This window comes from Papio anubis, chromosome 8, assembly GCF_008728515.1.
Source record: "Papio anubis isolate 15944 chromosome 8, Panubis1.0, whole genome shotgun sequence".
In the NCBI taxonomy this organism is placed as follows: Eukaryota; Metazoa; Chordata; class Mammalia; order Primates; family Cercopithecidae; genus Papio; species Papio anubis.
Genome location: NC_044983.1, coordinates 62585574 through 62607124, shown reverse-complemented (window position 1 = coordinate 62607124; position 21551 = coordinate 62585574). Strand labels below are relative to the sequence as shown.

Genomic DNA, 21551 nt, shown 5'->3' with positions numbered 1-21551 from the left:
TCAAATAATGACAGACATTAGTTGATTTTTTTGCTGATTTTATTATACTATATAGATTTGTATTTCTTGTGATCTGAGAAACATCAAAATTCTATTTTAAATTTGTTCTTAAAAATATACAATATTGCACTTTAATTTTTGGCAGCTTAACAGGAATGAATGAGTACAAAAAATCATACAAGAAACTACAATTTTTATTTTGCTTTATAATAAGAGCTTTGTGTAAAAACAAAACTTACAGTAGTGCCAAATAAACCAAATATTTACAGTGTAGATATTAAAGTCTTACCTCTAAAGGAAGATTCAGTGTATTGGATGTAAATATTATTAATATAAGAAAAGCACACTGCCACCCCCACTGCCCAATTCTGCTAAACACTTTTAAGCCAAAGAATATTGGTGAGAAATGCTTTCGTGATTTCTTTCTCAAGACATACATGGAAGGGATGCTTGCTCTTGGGAGCATCTAACGTGGGTCATTAAACTTTTACAAAAATGTTTCCTACATAACTTAAAAAAACCTCTACTCTAAGCCAAGAATCCAAGGTAAGCTTATTTTTAATTTTTTAAAGTTCTTCTGTGTCCTCTTTTTTTTTTTTTTTTTTTTAAATAAATAGAAATGAGGTGTCACTACATTGCCCAGGCTGGTCTTGAACTCGTGGGCTCAACTGATCCTCCTGCCTTGGCCTCCCAAAGTGCTGGGATTTTATAGGCATGAGCCACCATGCCCAGCCAGTTATTCTCCTTTACTTTTATAAGCATGTAAGTTAGTTGGTAGATTACAATTTTAAGGTCTGTTTCCTGCACTTTTTCTAAGATATATTGAATTGGATACTGAATACACATCTGCCTGATTTTCAGCTTTTGTTACATTGCAATAAAACTATATACATTTACACTGACCCACAATTTGTTTTTTTCTTTTTTTTTTTTCTTAACTAGGGTCTCGCTCTGGCACCCAGGCTGAAAAGTGCAGTGGCACGATTTCAGTTCACTGCAACTTCCATCTCCTGGGCTCAAGTCATCCTCCAACTTCAGCCTCCAGAGTAGCTGGGACTAAAGATATGTGCCACCATGTCTGGCTAGTTTTTGTATTTTTTGTAGAGATAGGGTTTCGCCACGTTGACCAGGATGGTCTCAAACTCCTGAGCTCAAATAATCTGCCTGCCTCGGCCTCCCAGGATGCTGGGATTATAGGCATGAGCCACCATGCCTGGCCGTTATTTTACTTTTTAATTCCCAATTAGGCAAATACTCTAGAAAGCTCAATTTTTTATTTTACTTAACCAATTAGGAAAAGAGCTTTGAAATACCTATTTGCAAAAGCAAATACAAAGATTTAGAATGACTTAATAGCATACTAAACATTCAAAAAATGAACAGAACATAAACACAATGTATTTGTAATATAAATATATGACAGAGAGACATTCATTTTTGGTACCACCTTAAAAAATCCAGCAGTACATTTTATTACCCTTCAGATCTTTGGGAATACTTAAAAATCCTAACCATTAAACTTTTTCTTTTCCTTCAGAGGAAAAATAATCCACAAAGTTGAATTGGCATTTCAAAAACAAATAATTTCTTTTTGTTACTTATTTTTTTTTTGAGATGGAGTTTCCTTCTTGTTGCCCAGGCTGGAGTGCAATGGCGCGATCTCGGCTCACAGCAACCTCCGCCTCCTGGGTTCAAGCGATTCTCCTTCCTTAGCCTCCCGAGTCGCTGGGATTATAGGCATGCGCCACCATGCCCCGCCAATTTTGTATTTTTAGTGGAGACGGGGTTTCTCCATGTTGGTCAGGCTGGTCTCGAACTCCTGACCTCAGGTGATCCACCCACCTCAGCCTCCCAAAGTGCTGGGATTATAGGCGTGAGCCACCGCGCCCGGCCTGTTACTTCTTAAATGATCTGCAGAATAAAGTTATTCCAATTGTTAACTAGCAGCCAATGTATTCATTATGCTTTTACACTTTGATCATACCATGAACCAAATATTTCAAACAGTGATTTATCATGGAAAAATACGGTTTCTTCTTAAACAACCATGTACCAATTGCATAGTTTTGATGTGATAACAAAAGCCATAGTAAAGAGTTACAAAGGTATTAATATATGTTAGCTGAACTGAAATTGACTGTTAAAAAACAGTCTATCTTGGGTAGATGTTAGTGTAAACTTAGAGGGAAAAAACAGTCAATAGCAAAAAAGGTTTCTTTAAAAATAGGTTAATGCTAAGAATAAGAGCTTTTAAATTTTGTTTAAAAATAAGCTTATTAAACAAGAATATAAATTTTAATCAAAACAGCTCTTTGAAATGCCCTATTTTTCTTGCATATAGCAGAAAATACATTTTTTCAGTTTTCATCATTACATGTAAAAATGAGGCACTAGTTATACATATTTAAATATATTCACATGAATAGAAGTTTCAGTCCCATCTATAGACTTATTTTGCTCCATGGTTTCTGAATGGCAAACTGTTCACAAAAATAAGTCTTCTGAAGGAGGCGCATAAGAGAAACCAACGAATGCATCATCTGCCTCCAATACACTGGCATTCACTATAGAATAGTCAGAAGATACACACACAGAATATGGAACTGTTTCTTCTGTAAATGCTGTGTCAAAGTTTCTGATATCATCTGGTCCAGCCTAAAACATCAAAAGCACAGTATTATTCATCTTAGCTTTTCTTTCATTAATTTAATCCTTTATTTATTTTTTTGAGACAGGGTCTTGCACTGCCACCTGTGCTGGAGTGCCAGTGGAGCGATCTTGGCTCACTGCAACCTCCGCCTCCTGGGTTCAAGCAGTTCTCTTGCCTCAGCCTCCTGAGTACCTGGGATTATAGGCACCCACCCACTGCGCCCAGCTAACTTTTTGTATTTTTAGTAGAGACAGGGTTTCACCATGTTGGTCAGGCTGACATGGTGACCTCGTGATTCACCTGCCTCAGCCTCCCAAAGTGCTGGGATTACAGGCGTGAGCCACTGCGCCTGACCCAATTTAGTCTTTTATTACAACTCCTTTATGAATTTGTGTGTTTATTGCTGGCAAGTTTAGATGTCTTCCTAATTCATTCCCTTGAAACACTTTTCTGTTTTTCCTTTCCTGACCTTTATTATTTAGGTGAAGTTATCTGTCCTTCTGAAACAGGGGTGTCCAATCTTTTGGGTTCCCTGGGCCACACTAAAAGAAGAATGGTCTTGGACCACCCTCACTAACACTAACAATAGCTGATGAGCTAAAAAGCAAACAAAAAAATGCAAAAAAACTCTCAGTGTTTTATAGAAAGTTTAAGAATTTGTGTTGGGCCGCATTCAAAACCACCCTGTGCCGCATGCAGCCCACAGACCGTGGGTTGAACAAGCTTGTTCTAACAGTTAAGGTTCTTTTTGAGTTGGGGGAGGAGAGAGAAAGGTAAGGAAGGCTCACAAACAGAGATTGTTAATTTACATCTCAAGGCTTGTCACTGATCCCCTTTCTCTCTACCCATCACTGCCTCACTACACCCAAGTTTAGAAAAAGGTCTCAGGTAGGTTTTCAGGATAGCATTTTGTATTTGCATTTCCATAAAATGCCTATCCATCTGGTTTCTCAATTATGGGTAGGTAAAGCCTTCTGATGAAGAAATGAAGCAGTTATAAGTAAAATTATAATTTTGTTATCAGTTATTTAATTAGGTTATTGGTTATAAGCAAAATTGTGAAAGATGACTCTTACTGTGCTACAGAGAATGTCATAAAGCATTTGACTAGGGCATCTTAGCTCTGGAGGGCTACGAAGTCCTGATATGAAAATTAAGCATGATGGCTGCTTAAGCTCATAGACAGTCATTCTTAATTTTCCTTTACAAATCTGATGCAAGCTAATAGACTCTACCTTTCCTACACACACACACACACACACACACACAATTTTGAGACAGGGTGTCATCCTGTAGCCCAGGATGGAATGCAGTGGCACAATCACAGCTCACTGCAGCTTCCACCTCCTGGGCTCAAGGGATCATCCTGCCTAAGCCTTACCCAAGTAGCTGGGACCACAGGCATATGTCACTATACCTGGCTTATTTTTTATTTTTAGTGGAGTCGAGGTCTCACCATGTTGTCCAGGCTGGTCTTGAACTCCTGGGCTCAAGCAATCCTCCCACCTCAGCCTCCCAAAGTGCTGAGATTACAGCCATGAGCCGCCATGCCCAGCCCCAATATATTTATAGACAAAAACTAGGATACAAATTCAGGTGATTCACTCTTAAAGTCCATCCCTGGTCGGGCACGGTGGCTCACGACTGTAATCCCAGCACTTTGGGAGGCCTAGGCGAGCGGTTCACGAGGTTAGGAGATCGCGACCATCCTGGCTAACAAGGTGAAACCCCGTCTCTACTAAAAAAATACAAAAAATTAGCCGGGCCTGGTGGCGGGTGCCTGTATTCCCAGCTGCTCAGGAGGCTAAGGCAGGAGAATGGCGTGAACCTGGGAGGCGGAGCTTGCAGTGAGCCGAGATCGCGCCATTGCACTGCAGCCTGGGCGACAGAGCAAGACTCTTGTCAAAAAAAAAAAAAAAAAAAAAGTCCATCCCTGAATTTCTAGGTTATTTCTGCTCTACAGGGAAGGGAACCCTTAAAATGTTCAAGTCATTAAGTCTAACTGAGGGTGCACTCATAGAAATTCAGAGCAGATATTACAAGCAAAGGATAATAGCCTCGTACATCTACAGACTGAGCAGAGACCACAAAAACCCAGAATGCTAGATCCTCCCATATGAGAAAATCCCCCATAGAGACAAAGAATGCTAGAAATTTTATATGTATGTATGCACGTATGTATTTTTCCTCATCAAATTCTTATACACAATCCTTCAAGCATGGGCTCTTGAATTCTGGCTACAAAATTTGCTAGCTGTCTTTTTTTTGAGACAGAATCTCATTCTGTTGCCCAGGCTGGAGTGCAGTGGCGTGATCTTGGCTCACTGAAACCTCCACTTTCCAGGTTCAAGCAATTATCATGCCTCAGACTTCTGAGTAGCTGGGACTACAGGTATGTGCCACCATGCCCAGCTAATTTTTGTATTTCTAGTAGAGACAGGGTTTCGCCATGTTGGCCAGGCTGGTCTCGAACTTCTGACCTCAAGTGATATGCCCGTCTTGGCCTCTCAAAGTGCTGGGATTACAGTTGTGTAATTCGTTTTATAAACTACTCTATCTCTATGAGCTTGTTTCTTCTTCCATAAAGTAATAATACTATCACCTACCTCCTCAGGTTGTTGCAAGCATCTGATGTGTTAATAAATAAAATTTCCTGAATGTAACATGTAGAAGGTACTCAAATGATGGAAATGTTCTCTGACTTGCCTTTATAATGCCCTCATGGCTCATGGCTGATACTGACAGGAATAATACAGGCTGAGCATCCCAAATCCAAAATCCCAAAATTTTGAGCATCTACATGACAGTCACTGGAGCATTTTGAATTTCAGATTTTCAGATTTGGGATGCTCAATCACTAAGTAAATCCCAAAATCCAAAAAACAATTCCAAATCTAAAACACTTCTGGTCCCAAACATTTCAGATAAAGGATACTCAACCTGTACTATGTGCTTTATTAAGAGTGAGGGCGGGCCAGGCACGGTGGCTCATGCCTGTAATCCCAGCACTTTGGGAGGACGAGGCAGGCGGATCACGAGGTCAGGAGATCGAGACCATCCTGGTTAATACGATGAAACCCCATCTTTACTAAAAATACAAAAAATTAGCCAGGCATGGTGGCAGGCACCTGTAGTCCCAGCTACTTGGGAGGCTGAGGCAAGAGAATCACTTGAACCCGGTAAGTGGAGGTTGCAGTGAGCCAAGATCGTGCCACTGCACTCCAGCCTGGGTGACAGAGCAAGACTCTGTCTCAATCAATCAATCAATAAATGAAATGAAATTTTATGTAGTCAAATCTACCAACTTTTTTCTCTTATGGCTTCTGGGTCATGCTTTAAAAAGTGACAGAGCAAGACTCCATCTCAAAAATAAATAAATAAATAAATAAATAAAAACAATTAAAAAAAAGAGTGAGGGCTCTGCCCATCTCTACTAAAAATACAAAAAGCAGCCGGGTGTGGTGGTGCACACCTGTAGTCCCAGTTACTTGGGAGGCTGAGGCAGGAGAATAGCTTAAACCTGGGAGGCGGAGGTTTCAGTGAACCGAGATAACGCCACTACACTCCAGCCTGGGCAACAGAGCAAGACTCTGTCTCAATCAATCAATCAATAAATGAAATTTTATGTAGTTAAATCTACCAACTTTTTTCTCTTATGGCTTCTGGGTCGTGCTTTAAAAAGCATTCTTCACTTAAAGATTATACACAAAAATATTATCTTAGGTCTTGCAAGGGTTACTTTTAGGTGCCTGGAATAGGTGTGACTACAGGTGCGTGCCACCAAACCCAGCTATTTTTTTACTTTCTGTTGTTGTTGTTGTTAAGAGACAGGGTCTTGCCATGTTGCCAAGGCTGGTCTGGAACTCCTGGGCTCAAAAAATCCACCCACCTGAGCCTCACAAAGTACTGGGATTACAGGTATGAGCCACTGTGTTCAGCCCATACCTAGGTTGTAATTCTTCAGAGGGTTTGGGAATGCATATCAAGGACCTAACACAATGCTGGGTACACAGGGGGCACACACTAGAAGTTAATTCCTTTTTTCTCCCCTCTACTTGGAAATGTACAGCATAACTATGTCCTGGTACTAATACACACCCTCACTCCAATCTGTCCTTTCCAAACCCCTGTATTTTCATAGTATTTCCCTTCCTACCACATCCAATCCCTTAACACTTAGCTAGTGTTAACAACCATTAAAAAGAGTGATTCATTGACCCAGCAATGAATATTTTCTTTCAGCTTACAGAATTGTTAGAATGATGCCAGCCTCTCCCCAGGTCCAGACCCACCCCTCAGATGTGGGTTCTGAATGACCCACTTGGAGCATGGCCAAGCCACTCCTATCACAGCTGCATATCACATCTACCCCCTCAGGGCAGGACTATGCCATACTTTTAAATTTAGGGATTATTTTCTATGCTATACTTTTACTTTAAGGACTTTTTGGGGGGAACCTCTAATTTGAAATGTTGGTGAGCCCTCTCCCACCAAGCAGTCAATTTTGTTTTCATACTTTTCCAAAATTTTATACATAATAAACAGAAATTCCTAAAGCAGGGACTGAGGCCACAGAACTGTAAACTATTAGCTATGCAGAATAGTCGGTATTTCAAAAATGGAGTGAAAAACCTGAGCAATTTGTATTCCAAGAGATGCCAAAATGAAACCAGCAACAAAGTGAGTTTTTCTGAGGATTAAAGTGGAGGCAAGGATCAAAACCTGGATGTATCCAACATAGAATGGAATGTTAGGATATGCTTCATAGTAACTTAGAGGATTTCAGATGCAGCTTCAGTGAAATCCTATATGAATATGGCTTATTTTGGAGGTACTTGTTTTGTGTTAGTTGTTCTGAAATGGTATAATGAGAAATCTTTCAAAGTGTCAAAAACTACTTGTTGATGAATTTTATAGCAAAAAAAGATTAAAATATAATAATGTACCCATTCATTGTATTAACCCATTTTAGGTCACTGCTCTTATCCTTTCTCTATCAGCTGCTGAGAGAATAAAATTAAGCAACCAAATCTTATTAGGATAAATTAAACATTTAGCAGTATAACCTCAAGTTTGTGGGCTAAAAAAGAGAATCCAGAATGCATTTTTACCCATTGTAAACAGAGAAATAAACTGCTTCGAGCCCTTTTTTAATGTAGACTAGTTGGACATGTATAATTGAAGTAAATATTTTATGCAACCTGTTAGATTTTGAAATAATTCTCACTAACTGCTAGCAACATTCATCATAGAAATACTGAAGCTTAGCATGGTCAATAACCCCACTCTCTCTTTTCCTAGTAACTACCCTATTAAAATATAAAACACTAAGCAGACTGGAAAATCAACTGATTTATTTTATTCACTGAAAGAATAAGCATCAAAGACTATTTCTGTCGACTGTTTTCCCCCCACAGATGCAACCGTAAGTTATTATGAGGCATCTGTTTTTTTGTCTCACATTACGTATTTTAATTCCACAACACTGAATGCCTGATATACACTAAATATATAATTATTTAACTCTTCTCTTTATATATTTTATCCCCTTAACTGTAATTTTCTTGAAGACAGAGCCTATGTTCTACTTATTTGTGTTTTCTAACCAAGTTACAGCTCATCATGTAGGAAGGCCAGAGAGGAAAATGAGATTTAAAAGCTCAGATAATGCAGGCCAGGCTGGTGGCTCAACCTGTAATCCCAGCAGCACTTTGGAGGCCGAGGCGGGTGGATCGAGGGTCAGGAGATCGAGACCATCCTGGCTATGGGTGAAACTTGGAAGTCTCACTAAAAATACAAAAAAAGCAACAGGAAGGCAGGGTAAAGTAGGCGCCTGTAGTCTAGCTACTAGGGAGGCTGAGAAGTACGGAGAATTCGAACCGGAGGCGGAGGCTGCAGTGAGGCAGAAGTTAGCCACTGCACTCCAACCTGGGCGACCTGTGAGACTCTGTCTCAAAAAAAAAAAAAAAAGATATTACTAATTAAATATCTGCATTGTGTGCAATGCACTCTGGTGCTTTACAAATGTTACCTGAATTAAACCTCACAGCTCATGTTGTGAAAGAAAAAATAAGTATAGAGAAGCAACTTCTGGTTAATCAGAGAGCAGGGATCAATGCTGGAGTATCCATTTCAATGTAAACGAGTCCTAATTCAACATGCCCTGATGATACTCTTTATTGGTGCAATTAAATTCTGCTAAGATAGCAGTCACAAGAGAAAAATAATTCTTAGAGTCTTACGGTTTCTACCACAAATACCTAAATTTTGGGACAAATTATTCCTTTAATGGTGTCATTCTGGATGCACTACATGAAATAAGTCAGTCTACGTATTGTATGTATGTGGGTGTAAAATCAGCCACGCCTATTAATGCCAAGCTAAGGCTATATGTATAGAGATGTGCCTTGAACTAGCTGATAAACTAACCCAAGTGGCTCCTGATCTCATATCTGCTCTAATTTATTAAAGAGCTGTTCCTGGCCAGATGCGGTGGCTCATGGGTGTAATCAGCACTTTGGGAGGCTGGTGGGTAGATCATGAGGTCGAGATCGAGAGACCATCTGGCCAACATGGTGAAACCCATCTCCACTAAAAATACAAAAGTGGCTGAGTGACACCCTGTAGCTACTCCAGGAAGGCTGAGGCAGGAGAATCTCCTGAACCAGGGGGGCAGAGACTCTTGGTGACCAACATTGCACCACTGCACTCAGCCTGGCGACAGAAACAAGACTGTCTCCAAAAAAGGCCCGAGTGGTGGCTCAAGACTGTAATCCCAGCTTGCTGGGAGGCGAGGCAGGCAGATCCGCGAGGTCAGGAGATGAGAGACCATCCTGGCTAACATGGTGAAACCCCGTCTCTACTAAAAAATACAAAAAACTAGCCGGGCGAGGTGGTGGGCGTCTGTAGTCCCAGCTACTTGGGAGACTGAGGCAGTAGAATGGTGTAAACCCAGGAGGCGGAGCTTGCAGTGAGCTGAGATCCGGCCACTGCACTCCAGCCTGGGCGACAGAGCGAGACTCCATCTCAAAAAAAAAAAAAAAGTATTCCTTAAGTTTTACAGCAACATCAAAAAACTTAAATTCACCTATGATCTTAAAACTCCAAACCAATCTTGGTTTATATTCTATTCTAGTCCTTATCCTTATTTTTACTGCTATAAGTCACAAAAATTGTAATTACCATGTTTTCATGTAACTTTATAAGGATTTTCTAAGTGTTTGCTCATTTTTATATAATTTAACAAGAAAAGACAATAGCACATAAGGAAACATAGAATAATGACTCTGGAATCATGCATATATTAGAATCATGGCTCTACTACTTTTCATCCAGCTATGAGACATCTCTGAGCTTCTATTTCCTCATTTATAAAATGTGTAATAAGAAAAACAGTAAGTATTACTAAGTAATACTTATTAATAAGCTGGTAGCTTGAAGAGTAAATTATATATTATAACACATACAAAGTGTATATCCCTATACAAAGGAAGCTATCATTAGTTACTAACATCATTACTGGCCTACTGATGATTATTAACAATTTCCCTGTTGTTATATATTTACTGTATTTTCCAAAATTTTCCACCACTGTTAATAGTATAAAGCTCATCTATAATGTGGCTTTTTACTTTAAACAAATTATCTTTAGGTGAAATGTTTCCATCAAATAGATTGAACAAGTCTAGCTAATACTAACATTTTTATAATACTATCCTATTGTTTTCCCAAAAAAGTAACAATTTACATTAATATTATTTTATTAATGTTTGTCTATACCTGGTTTTTTTTTTTTTTTTTCAATTTTATTTTGAGACAGGGTCTTGCTCTATCACCCAGGCTGGAGTGCAGTGGCGCAATTTTGACTCACTGCAATCTCCACCTCCTGAGTTCAAGTGATTCTCATGCCTCATACTCCCTAGTAGTTTGGGAGTGTAAAGGCATGCATCACCACACCCAGATAATATTTTTTTTTTGTATTTTTAGTAGAGACAGGGTTTCGCCATGTTGGCCAGGTTGATCTTGAACTCCTGGCCTCAAGTGATCCACTCACCTCGGCCTCCCAAAGTGCTGGGAGTGATCTGCCCGCCTCAGCCTCCCAAAGTGCTGGGATTACAGGTGTGAGCCACCATGCCTGGCTGACTTATTGAGTTCATTCTTTTCTTACACATATTCCAAAGAAACACTTTACAATTACTGTCCTGGAAGATATTTTTATCAAGCTAATCTAACTATAATCTTACTGGTCTCCCCAAAGTTATCAGTTATACTAGACAACCCTGAGTGACATATTTCACAAATATTTAGGTAATGACTCCATTTAATTCAGGTGATTCTGAGATCTAGTCTCAAAATTATAATGAACTGCTATTATGTTTCATGATTTTAAAAAGGAAGATTTGGATATATACTTACCACATTAGGATTAAATGGTGGTGGAATCTTCTTTTGTACAAGGTCAGCCCAGCTGAGTGATTCAAAAAAAGGATGATTCTGAATTTCAAGCTGGAATATTAAAAAAATGTTTGACTAATGCTGAAGAATATATTAAGTACTAACTGCATAATTTTATGAAGCCACACTATTACTATTTTGCCCCTCAATGACTCTTTTTAGGAACATGTGTATGTTATTTGTGTAGCAAAATGATGTTATTCATGTAAGCAGTAGAAAGACTGAAAAAAGTTACTTAGAATGATCTACTTAAACTTAAGTTGTCTTCTCTTCACAGTCAGTTTCCTCACTGGTAAAATGGGGATAACATTTCTGCCCTAAATACTTCAGGGGAAGTAGGTTTTAAGGATCAGTGTAAAGTATGGATGTAAAGTGCTATGAAAAGAATAAAGCACTACAGAGGTACAAAGAATTAGTGTTATTACTGGAGTAGATGGGGTAAAGAAGTTGGGCAGAGAGCTTTATACAGTAGAGTAGAAATAAAATCTGTCATGAGTTCTACTAATAAAAAAACATCCCACTCAGGGTTGGTATTACCAAACAACGGCACAGTATTGACTCTAGCTTTTTTTCCTTCAAGGTGCCACGGGAGTGTATAAAGCAGGATCCAATCTAATTTGGTGGGTTAAAAAAGACTTCTTGGAGAAAATGGTATCTCATGAGAGGTCTGAAAAATGAGTAAGAATTCAGCCAGACAAAAGAATGGGGAGAGCATGTTCCAGAAAGGCTCTGAGGTGGCAAAAAGGTTAGTATGGTCAAGAAAATGAGAGTCCAATATGGCTGCAGTGTAGGGAAGGATGGGACTGTCACATAAGGTGAAGCTCAAGAGCTAAACCAGCTGTATCATATCAGGTCTATGTTAAACATTTTGGATTTTGCTCTAAGGTCGCAAGAAGCCATCAAGGGGATTTAGTCATGAGAATGTCATAACTGTTTTTTTTTTTTTTTTTTTTTTTTTAAAGCATCAGGTTGGTGAGAAATGTTTTTTAAACCACCACCCTGGGCCAGGTGCAGTGGCTCACACCTATAATCCCAGTACTGCGGAAGGCCGAAGTGGGAGGATCACTTGAACCCAGGAGTTCAAACCCAACCTGGGCAATACAATGAGACTCCCCCATCTCTACAAAATAGTGTGGTGGCACGCACCTGTAATCCAGCTATTTGGGGGCTGAGGTGGGAGGATCATTTGAACCTGGGAAGTTGAGGCTGCAGTGAGCCGCGATAACACCACTACACTCTAGCGTCAGCGACAACGCAAAACCCTGCCTCAAAAAAAAAAAAAAAAAAAAAAAAAAAATCCCCCAAAACACCACCCTGGCTACAGGGAGAATTAGATTGAAGAGTCAGGACCAGATAAAGGAAAAGCAGCTACCACTGTAACCAGACTAAAGAAGACAAATAGTAGGAAAAGAGTAGCAGCAGTGGGGCTAGAAAGAAATGTCTGGATATGGGAAAGATTCAGGCAGCAAACGGAACAGGACCTGGCTGTTTGTTGAATATGGAAGTAAGGAAGAGAGAAGACTCAAGAATGCCTCTCAGATTTCTGGCCTGAACAGCCACATGGACAGTGATGTCCTTTAATACGAAAGGGAGCACAGGGGGACAATAGCGGCATTTGAGGTACTCTCAAGAACTCCAAGTGGCGGTGGTGAGCAGGCAAATACTATGTAAGTCTAGAGTTTAGAAGAGAGGGCTGAAGAGTAAAGAAAAGACATAAATGTGTGAGATGAAAATACATAGATAACTAAAGCCATGGGATCAATTGAGATTGCCCAGGAAGACAGCACAGAAGAAAAGAGGGTTTAGGACAACAGGGGACCGCAACACTTGAAGGTTGAAAAGGAGCTTACACAGGAGGTAATGGAGAATGGTCCAGAAATACAGAAAGAAAAGCCTGAGATGAGACGTATGTGTGCTCTTGCAGAAGCCTAGGGAACAGGAGAGTGTTGCCAAGTTTAAAAGCTGCTGAGGGCGGCGTAAGTTGAGGAAAAGTATCCAGCAATTCTCCTATTTTGTGGTAGACTGAGAAATGAAAGAGCTTGGGAAAGGAAGACTGAACAAAGGAAACTTTCAACAAGTTTGGCTAAGAAGGGAAGAAGATAGAGTAGTACCTCTCAGGAGATTTGTAAGACTGAGGGTTTTTTTTGGCTTAAGAAGCAACAGATTTGATAACATTTAATTACTGACTGGAAGGAACCAGAAAAAAGGGAGCAATTATTTGTGCAAAACAAACAAACAAGCAAGAACAGGGTTCCTTACAAATGGACAGGATCTAGTGCACAGGTGGAAACAGACCTTTTCCACTACAACAGGAGGAAGGAAATGACAGGATCCTGCAGGTTTATATAGGCCTGTGGATTTGATAACAGGAAGCTAAGTTAGCTCCACTCTGATGATTCTATTTTCCTTACAAAACAGAAGGCAAGATCATCTGTTAAAAGTGAAGAAGAAGAAAGGGAATCTGGGAAGTCTGGAGAGAAGGTGTGAAATAGTTAATACAGAGAGGAGGAGAGTAAGCTACACAGAGAAACAAAGAGTACTACCAGACAGTGGGGAAGCACAGACGAGGTTCACAGTGCTTCCAATATGCCCAGTTTGTTACTTTCTTTAGCACTGTTCAGCAGCCCACGAGATGATAGTTGGATTCATCTAGAGCTGCAATCTCCGTCAATGAATTCAATAAATGGACCAAGGGACAAGGAGGTGTGAAACATTAGCAAGACTGTCTGGAACAATGGAAAGGAAGTTGTTGGCAGAGCTACCAGCTGAACTGGGGAGCGGGGGGTAGAGCAGTAGCAGCAAAGTCTTTTATTCACAGCTCAGGTTCAAGACCGATAAGCAGCCTCCAAGAATATCTGAGAAAGCAATTTAGAAGTTCATATTCCTTAATATTTTGTGCATTTACTGACACACTAACATAATGCCAGTAACTACACTACAAATTTAATTACTCTGATTTGAAACAAACATGCAGATTCCCTAATTGTATCAAGGAGGTCTCACCAAATTCCAAAAAAAAAAAAAAAAAGTGATTCAGCGTTCAAGGCAAAAGACAATACCTCATGCAGACAAGAGGCACTTAACAAATTCCTGCCAAAGGAAATGATTTAGATGTTTAGATAGTCCCAAACCCTCAACAAAAAGCTTACTAGTTGGTTAGTCCCTGTGTTATTAGTTCATGAAAATGTCAGTATTATTTAGCAATAAAAACAGCAAAAGTAAGTTTAGGCAGTGAAAATATGCCACACAACACTTTTTAAAAAGAAGGGGAGGGGAATTTGTAATAAATGAAAATCAAGTAAATAACAGGGTGCGAAAGTGTATGTGGTGGACAGGGCGAAAGTGCATGCAAGAGAAAATGCTTTAAATACTATATAGTTTTATATAAATACAGGTGAAAACTATGGGGACGAGTATGCTTTTTTCCCATGTTGCTATTCTCCTCGTGTTGTATTCATTCAATTAAACACCATATAAAATAAAGCTTTATTTCCAAATTTTAAATAAGCTTAAATAAAGCTGGAGCTGGGAAAGCTGTTACATACAAAGTCTTCCTTGGCACCAAGTCGATTTTGCCTGTCTTTTTCTAGGAGTTCTTCCAGAATGGACCAGGCTGTAAGGCTCACTCCTGGCCTCAAACTTAGGGGTTTGTGAAGGATATTGTCATACATTTCAGCAACATCTCGGCAATAAAAAGGAGGCTGGGAAAAAAAAAAAAGCAAAATAAAACTTAGTGGTAAACAAATTATGCGAAAATGGGGTTAAAATGGCTTTGATCTTGAGGGAGCAGTCAGTTGAAAAAATGTACGGACCTCTTAGGTCGTGTAGCTACCTGCAGCGTGGCTTCTTGAAGCAAAGAGATTCTAAAATCCAACACATCACAGAGCTTAATAAGTGTTTACTGAATGAATTAGGGCCAGTTTGTTCAATACCACCTTGTAGACAGCTGTTAAATTATATACAACTTGTAGTAGTATCTGTTTTAGAGAAAATGACCAACCTTATCGTACGTATAATGACAGAATCATTGGAAATGGAAGTTCAAGACAGATCAAACATTAATTTCAGACTTGGGAATAAACTCACTAAAACAAAGGAATTTCTAGTAGAGATGGAGGCCTGTAGATAATGTTCCTTAGGTACTTACGACAGAGATAATATTATGACTATACTTTGCAGAATTAAAAATGCCACCGTGACAGCCAAAAGACTTGGGGTATGGCTTCAACACAAGCATTAGCTAATCATCTAATTATAAAGATTTAAAGTAAAAATAAAGGCCAGGCATGGTGGCTCACACCTGTAATCCCAGCACTTTGGGAGGCTGAGGTGGGCAGATCACTTGAGGCCAGGAGTTCAAGACCAGCCTGGGCAACATGGTGAAACCCTGTCTCTACCGTAAATATAAAAAACCAGCCAGGCATGGTGGTGTACGCCCGTAGTCCCATCTACTCAGGAGACTGAGGCACGAGAATCGGTTGAACCTGGGAGGCGGAGGATGCAGTGAGCTGAGATTGTGCCACTGCACTCCAGCCTGGGTCACAGAGCGAGACCCCATCTCAAATAAAATAAATAAATAAATAAATAAACAACTTTTGAGAAAAAAAAAAGAGCTGTACAGGTTTCTGTACTCTGGGAATAAGAGGAAGGAAGATTATCATGCTACTCAGGTTCTATCTGCAAGGTAACCTGAGTAGCATGATATGTAACCTACAAAACTACTTCCTTTTGAATTAATGTATCCAGAGCACCAGAAACATTTTTCCAAAGGGGGAATTACCATGTAAAATGTTACTGTTTATTTTTTTTTTCCCAAAAAAACTCCCAATTTATTCACCAGAGGACTGGCCTCTAATATTTTACCCTTGTGGGTTTGTTTTTAACCTCTTAAATATTAGTTACTAGTATTTTTAGAAAATAAGATGAATCTGACCTAAAACATTAAAATGACATTTTTTTCTTTTTAGTCTCCTTTTGTGAAAATTAGAAAAGTAATATATGCTTGTTGTAACAAATCTAGACAATACAGAAGTTTACAAAATAAAAAGTGAGGCCAGGCACAGTGGCTCACACTGGAAATCCCAGCACTTTGGGAGGCTGAGGTGGGCAGATCACCAGAGCTCAAGAGTTTGAGACCAGCCTGGGCAACATGGCAACACCCTGTCTCTACTAAAAATGCAAATAAATAAATAAATAAATTAGCTAGGCGGGGTGGTGCACACCTGTAGTCCTAGCTACTCAGCAGGCTGAGGTGGGAGAAGCATCAGAGCCTGGGAAGTCAAGGTTGCAGTGAGTCATGATCGTTCCGCTGCATTCCAACCTGAGCAACACAGTGAGACTCTGTCTCAAAAAAAAGTAAAAATAATAAAGTATACACAGTTTTTAAAGTTAAGGGAGTTTTATAGGCTTGTCATTTTTCCTTTGTGTAAGAAAGAAAAAGCTTATCTTTTAAAATATAACTTTTTTTTGTTTTGTTTTTTGGTCTCTTTTGAGATGGAGTCTCGCTTTGTTGCCCACGCTGGAATGCAGTGGCATGATCACCACTCACTGCAACCTCCGCCTCCCGGGTTCAAGTGATTCCCCTGACTCAGCCTCCCAAGTATCTGGGATTACAGGGGCACACCACTGTGCCAGCTTAATTTTTGTATTTTTAGTAGAGATGAGGTTTTGCCATGTTGGCCAGGGTGGTCTTGAACTCCTGACCTAAGGTGATCCACCTGCCTTGGCCTCCCAAAGTGCTGGGATTTCAGGCATGAGCCACTGCGGCTGGCCAAAATAAAACTTCATTTTAAAGCAATCAGTAAAAGTTTGATTAATAAAATGTGTTTCAAATGTCCTCTTTTGAATCAACTGCATTTTATGTGCAATGATATGTTTTCAAAGTCCTCTAAATAAATTAGAAGGATTCTGAAATATGAAGATGGCAAATAAACAGTGCTTAAAGGGAAATCAGGTATAAAGTGGTTTTCCAATGTTCTAAGTCAGCAGCATAACCAGACAACTAGATCTTTTGACATGCAGGTCACAGTCAAGGGCAAAGAAGAGATGATGTTGGCTTTCACAGGAATCTATCATTCGAAACTAGCGAGATAAAACAAATGCTCTGAAATGTACTTCATGTTCTGAATTTCACTGTAAGCTCCACAGTTTTCAATGAAAAGCAAATAGACACTCAGCTCAGGTCTTGGCTGACAGCAGCATTTAACATTAGTGCTACACGTAGCAGCAGCTTCAAGGATTTGCACATCATTCCCAGCACAAGGCTGCTGGACACTTAGGGGACCACAAAGGGAGTCTAGAAACTGTTCTAAACATGGCATAAAGCCTACAGAAAAACATACATGTACTCTTATAAAGCTATTTGAGCTAACTAAAATGCCTACACTGTTTGCTTTGGGTTGGAATAATATTAACTCAATGTAGTGAAAAAACTTTATTCTTGTTAATCAGAAGTTCTGGCCAGCCTACGTGTCTTTAACTAAATAAGAACTGGGCAAACTGACTGCATAAACATCACTTTTTTTCAAGAAAAATTTTAAGACATGGTGTTTTCAGGGATGGGAATAGAGTGATCTTCAATGATGGGAAAAGCTGAGCACCTGTGTATTAATTAAATCTATTAAACAAAATAAAAGGCAAAAACCAAAAGACCTTATCTTCTGAAATACAGTAATTTATTGATAAATGCAAAAATCATTTTCTGTTCATTATCTTAAAATTAGAGTGATATTTGAGTAAACTGAATGGAAGCAGATAATTTTAATATTACAACCAGGTGTCTATTTCTAAAAATGCCAGGGGGGTGAGAACATCTGAAATAGTTATTAGCATAACAGAGAAACAATTATATTAATTTTAAAAAACTGGTAACAAAATAAAAAGGGTTTTTTTGTCCTTTTTTTTTTTCTTTTTTGAGACAGAATCTCCCTCTGTCACCTAGGCTGGAGTGCACTGGTACAATCTTAGCTCACTGCAAACTCTACCTCCTGGGTTCAAGCGATTCTTGGGCCTCCGCCTCCTAAGCAGCTGAGACTACAGAATGCACCACCATAGCCAGATAATTTTTTGTATTTTTAGTAGAGATGGGATTTCGCCATATTCCCCAGGCTGGTCTCAAACTCCTGGCCTCAAGTGATCTGCCCGCCTCAGCCTCCCACAGTGCTCAGATTACAGGGTGAGGCACCATGCCCAGCCTCTTTTTGTACTTTTTCCTAATGTGGTTTTGAGTTCATTAAACCGGCTATTACTGCTCTGTTAGTGTTATCTAAGTGTCCATGAGATTCTAAAGGCGGGAGAGAGAGAGAGACAGACAATCAAATCAATGAGAATACATTGGAATAAAGAGATATAGAAATACATACCAATCCATACAGCATTTCATACAGAACAGCCCCAAGGCACCACCAATCCACAGTATTGTCATAGGGCTGTTTTCTAATTACTTCAGGTGCAAGATACTATAGAAAAGAATAAAATATTAGAGCAACTTGGTAAACAAGACAAAATTTATAAATAATTGAGAAATTTAACAAATTTTAGTTGTTGCTATCATACTAAAACCAAATTATCTAGATTTCCAGTGGGTTGGGTATTCTCAGTCTACACCAGTGGTTCTTAGGTAACGTCACATAGGACACTTCAAAATACATGTATTCTGCATTTCTCCTCGGAAACTGTGAGACAGTTAAAATAAATAAAAGAGTATAGTGAAGGTAGAATCTATAATTCTCAATAGGTGAAGTAGGTATTTGTGGGAAAAGTCTTTCAAAGGTTATTTTAGAAGTTCATTTGGTCATTACTCATGTTTTCCTCTTAAATACTTTTTTTTTTTTTTTTTTTTTGAGACAGGATCTTACTCTGTCGCCCTAGCTGGAATGCAGTGGCACAATCACAGCTGACTGCAGCCTCGACCTCCTGGGCTCAGGTGATACTCCCACCTTAGCCTCCCGAGGAGCTGGGACTACAGGCATGCACCACCACAACTGGTTAGTTTTTTGTATTTTTCATAGAGATGGGGGTTTAGCCATGTTGCCCAGGCTGGTCTGGAACTTCTGGGCTCAAACAATCTGCCCACTTTGGTCTCCCAAAGTGCTGGGATTACAGGCATGAGCCACAGCACCTGGCAAGAATTGTTAATGTAGCAATTATAATCCTTTTTTTTTTCTTTTCAGTAAAAAAACAATGAATTGTATTATCATTTGAGAATTATAACAGCAATTCTCTAACATATTATTTAGAAAACTTGTGTAAGTTGTAGATATCTATTTACATTTTAATTTGCAGGAAATTTAGACTCATCACAACTTAACACATCTAAGACAGTGAACTTGAATTTTACATTCCAAAATATATTACCTCTTCCCATATGAAATACATGTAAGAAAGTAATTTCCTCTTAAGCTTTTTTATGTGATCTAAAGAAATGGCAAAATATTTTAACTATGAAATTAATATACAATAACAAAAAATGTTTCTTCATATATAAACCAAAACAGAATGGTTATAAATATATACAAGCACCAGGGTTAGACAGAAAAAAGAAGGAAAAACTCATTTCAAGGTAAATACTTGTTACTTAGAGATACTTTTAGTTAAGTTTCTGAACTCAATTAGAAGCCATTTTCTCACACATTTTCAACATTGTATTTGCAAGTACTCCACGAAAAAGATGAAATATTACATGGTCCCTACAATCATTATAAATACCTTGGAATTTGGACAGTTTAAAATAAATCAAACTTGTTTCTGTGTGTGAAGTATGAATAATAAAGGTTTTACATGATTTGTAAGGATTATTATTATTGCCACAAATAGATACTTTTTTTGCTAGCTAACATGATTAGAAAATGGGATGGTCTGGTAAATAAATTCTGATTTGTGATTTTTTTTTTTCCATATCCACTGCTTTATTTTCTTCTGGTAAGTAAACACTTAATTTTATTACAAAAGATTTCAAGCATACAAAAAAATGAGAAAAAACAATAAACTGCAACTGAGATATAGTCAAGTGTTAATATTTTGCCATATTTGCTTTAGCTCATTTTGTAAAAGAAAAACAGCTTTGTTAAAATAGTCACATACCACACAATTCACCCATTTAAAGTGTGTGATTCAATGTTGTTAACATATTCACAAAAAGAACACTTTCATCACTAATTTGTGATTTTTAAAGGATTAGAAATATAATTTTCTACAATATTTATTTTAGAACAAAAACAAAAAAGGAAATATAATTAAATGTGTAGAGAAGTTTAAGGTAAACTTCTGACATTAAAAACAAATAAACATAATTTATATTTGTTGGATTATTCAAAAGGGTCTTGTGGTATCTAACAATCACAGTTAAAAATACCCAACTATCAAGGCATGATTATCAGGTATTTCCAGCTGGCTGGAAGCTGAAATGACAGTTTTTATTCTATTTTTCTTATTTTAAATTTATATATGCAATCTGTAATTCATATTTGCATTTTATACATGATTATATGAATGACAATGAGATATATTTCTTACCTCTGGTGTCCCACAAAATGTGGTAGTGGTGTCAGAAATAGCAATTCCTTCTTTACAAAGCCCAAAATCTGTTAAGACAACATGTCCCTGACAAATACAGGGGCGGTAAGATAAAACAGTGCATAAATAGGAACTGACAATTTTTCAGCAAGTTTTTCTTTTTTTTTGAAACAGAGTCTTACTCTGTCGCCCAGGCTGGAGTGCAGCGGTGTGATCTTGGCTCACTGCAACCTCTGCCACCTAAGTTCAAGCAATTCTCATGCCTCAGTCTCCCGAGAAGCTGGGACCACAGGTGCATGCCACCTGGCTAATTTCGCCATGTTGCCCAGGCTGATTTTGAACTCCTGACCTCAAGTGATCCGCCCACCTCGGCTTCTCAAAGTTCTGACATTACAGGTGTGAGCCACCACACCCAGCCAATAAATTAACAGTTTTAAAAATCCTTTTATTTTCACATAATTATAGATCCACATGAAATTGCAAAATAGTATACAGAGGAAATTGTCATCGGTACAATACTATTAACCAGACTGTCAACCTTATTCAGTTTTCACTTTTTACATGCATGCTTTGTGTGTGTGCTTAGCTCTACGCAACACAGATGTATAGATTCACGTAACCACCACCACAATCAAGACACAATTGTTCCACTGCAAAGGAACTTCCCTAATGCTACTCGTTTATCTTTGCACTCTCTATCCCCTTGGACCCTGTCAACCACTAATTTGTTCTCCATCTCTACAGTTTTATCATTTTGAGAATGTTATATAAATAAAATAACACAGTACAGAATCTCTGAGACTTTTTTTTGCACTAAGCATAAAAGCAACAACAAAAATTGAGAACTAGTAGATTTTTAAAAGAGAATACTTACTACTGAATCCAAAAGAATATTTTCTGGTTTCAAGTCTCTACCAAATTAAAAGGAAGGAAA

General features: G+C 38.6%; 1 protein-coding gene across 14 annotated transcripts in view; it reads right to left on the bottom strand.

The window, feature by feature from the left end:
* Positions 1-21: 21 nt before the first annotated feature.
* LOC101000053 (serine/threonine-protein kinase Sgk3) overlaps positions 22-21551 on the bottom strand; it is a 146653-nt gene continuing 125123 nt past the window's right edge. For all 14 annotated transcript variants that reach the window (XM_003902825.4, XM_009213128.4, XM_009213131.4 and 11 more), the window contains 6 exons: positions 21492-21528; positions 20618-20704; positions 18466-18561; positions 14650-14805; positions 11066-11155; positions 22-2655 (listed from right to left, as the gene is read on the bottom strand). In XM_003902825.4, the coding sequence (XP_003902874.1) occupies positions 2485-2655; positions 11066-11155; positions 14650-14805; positions 18466-18561; positions 20618-20704; positions 21492-21528 (637 nt within the window). In that variant the 3' untranslated portion in view covers positions 22-2484. The remainder of the gene's footprint in view (positions 2656-11065; positions 11156-14649; positions 14806-18465; positions 18562-20617; positions 20705-21491; positions 21529-21551) is intronic.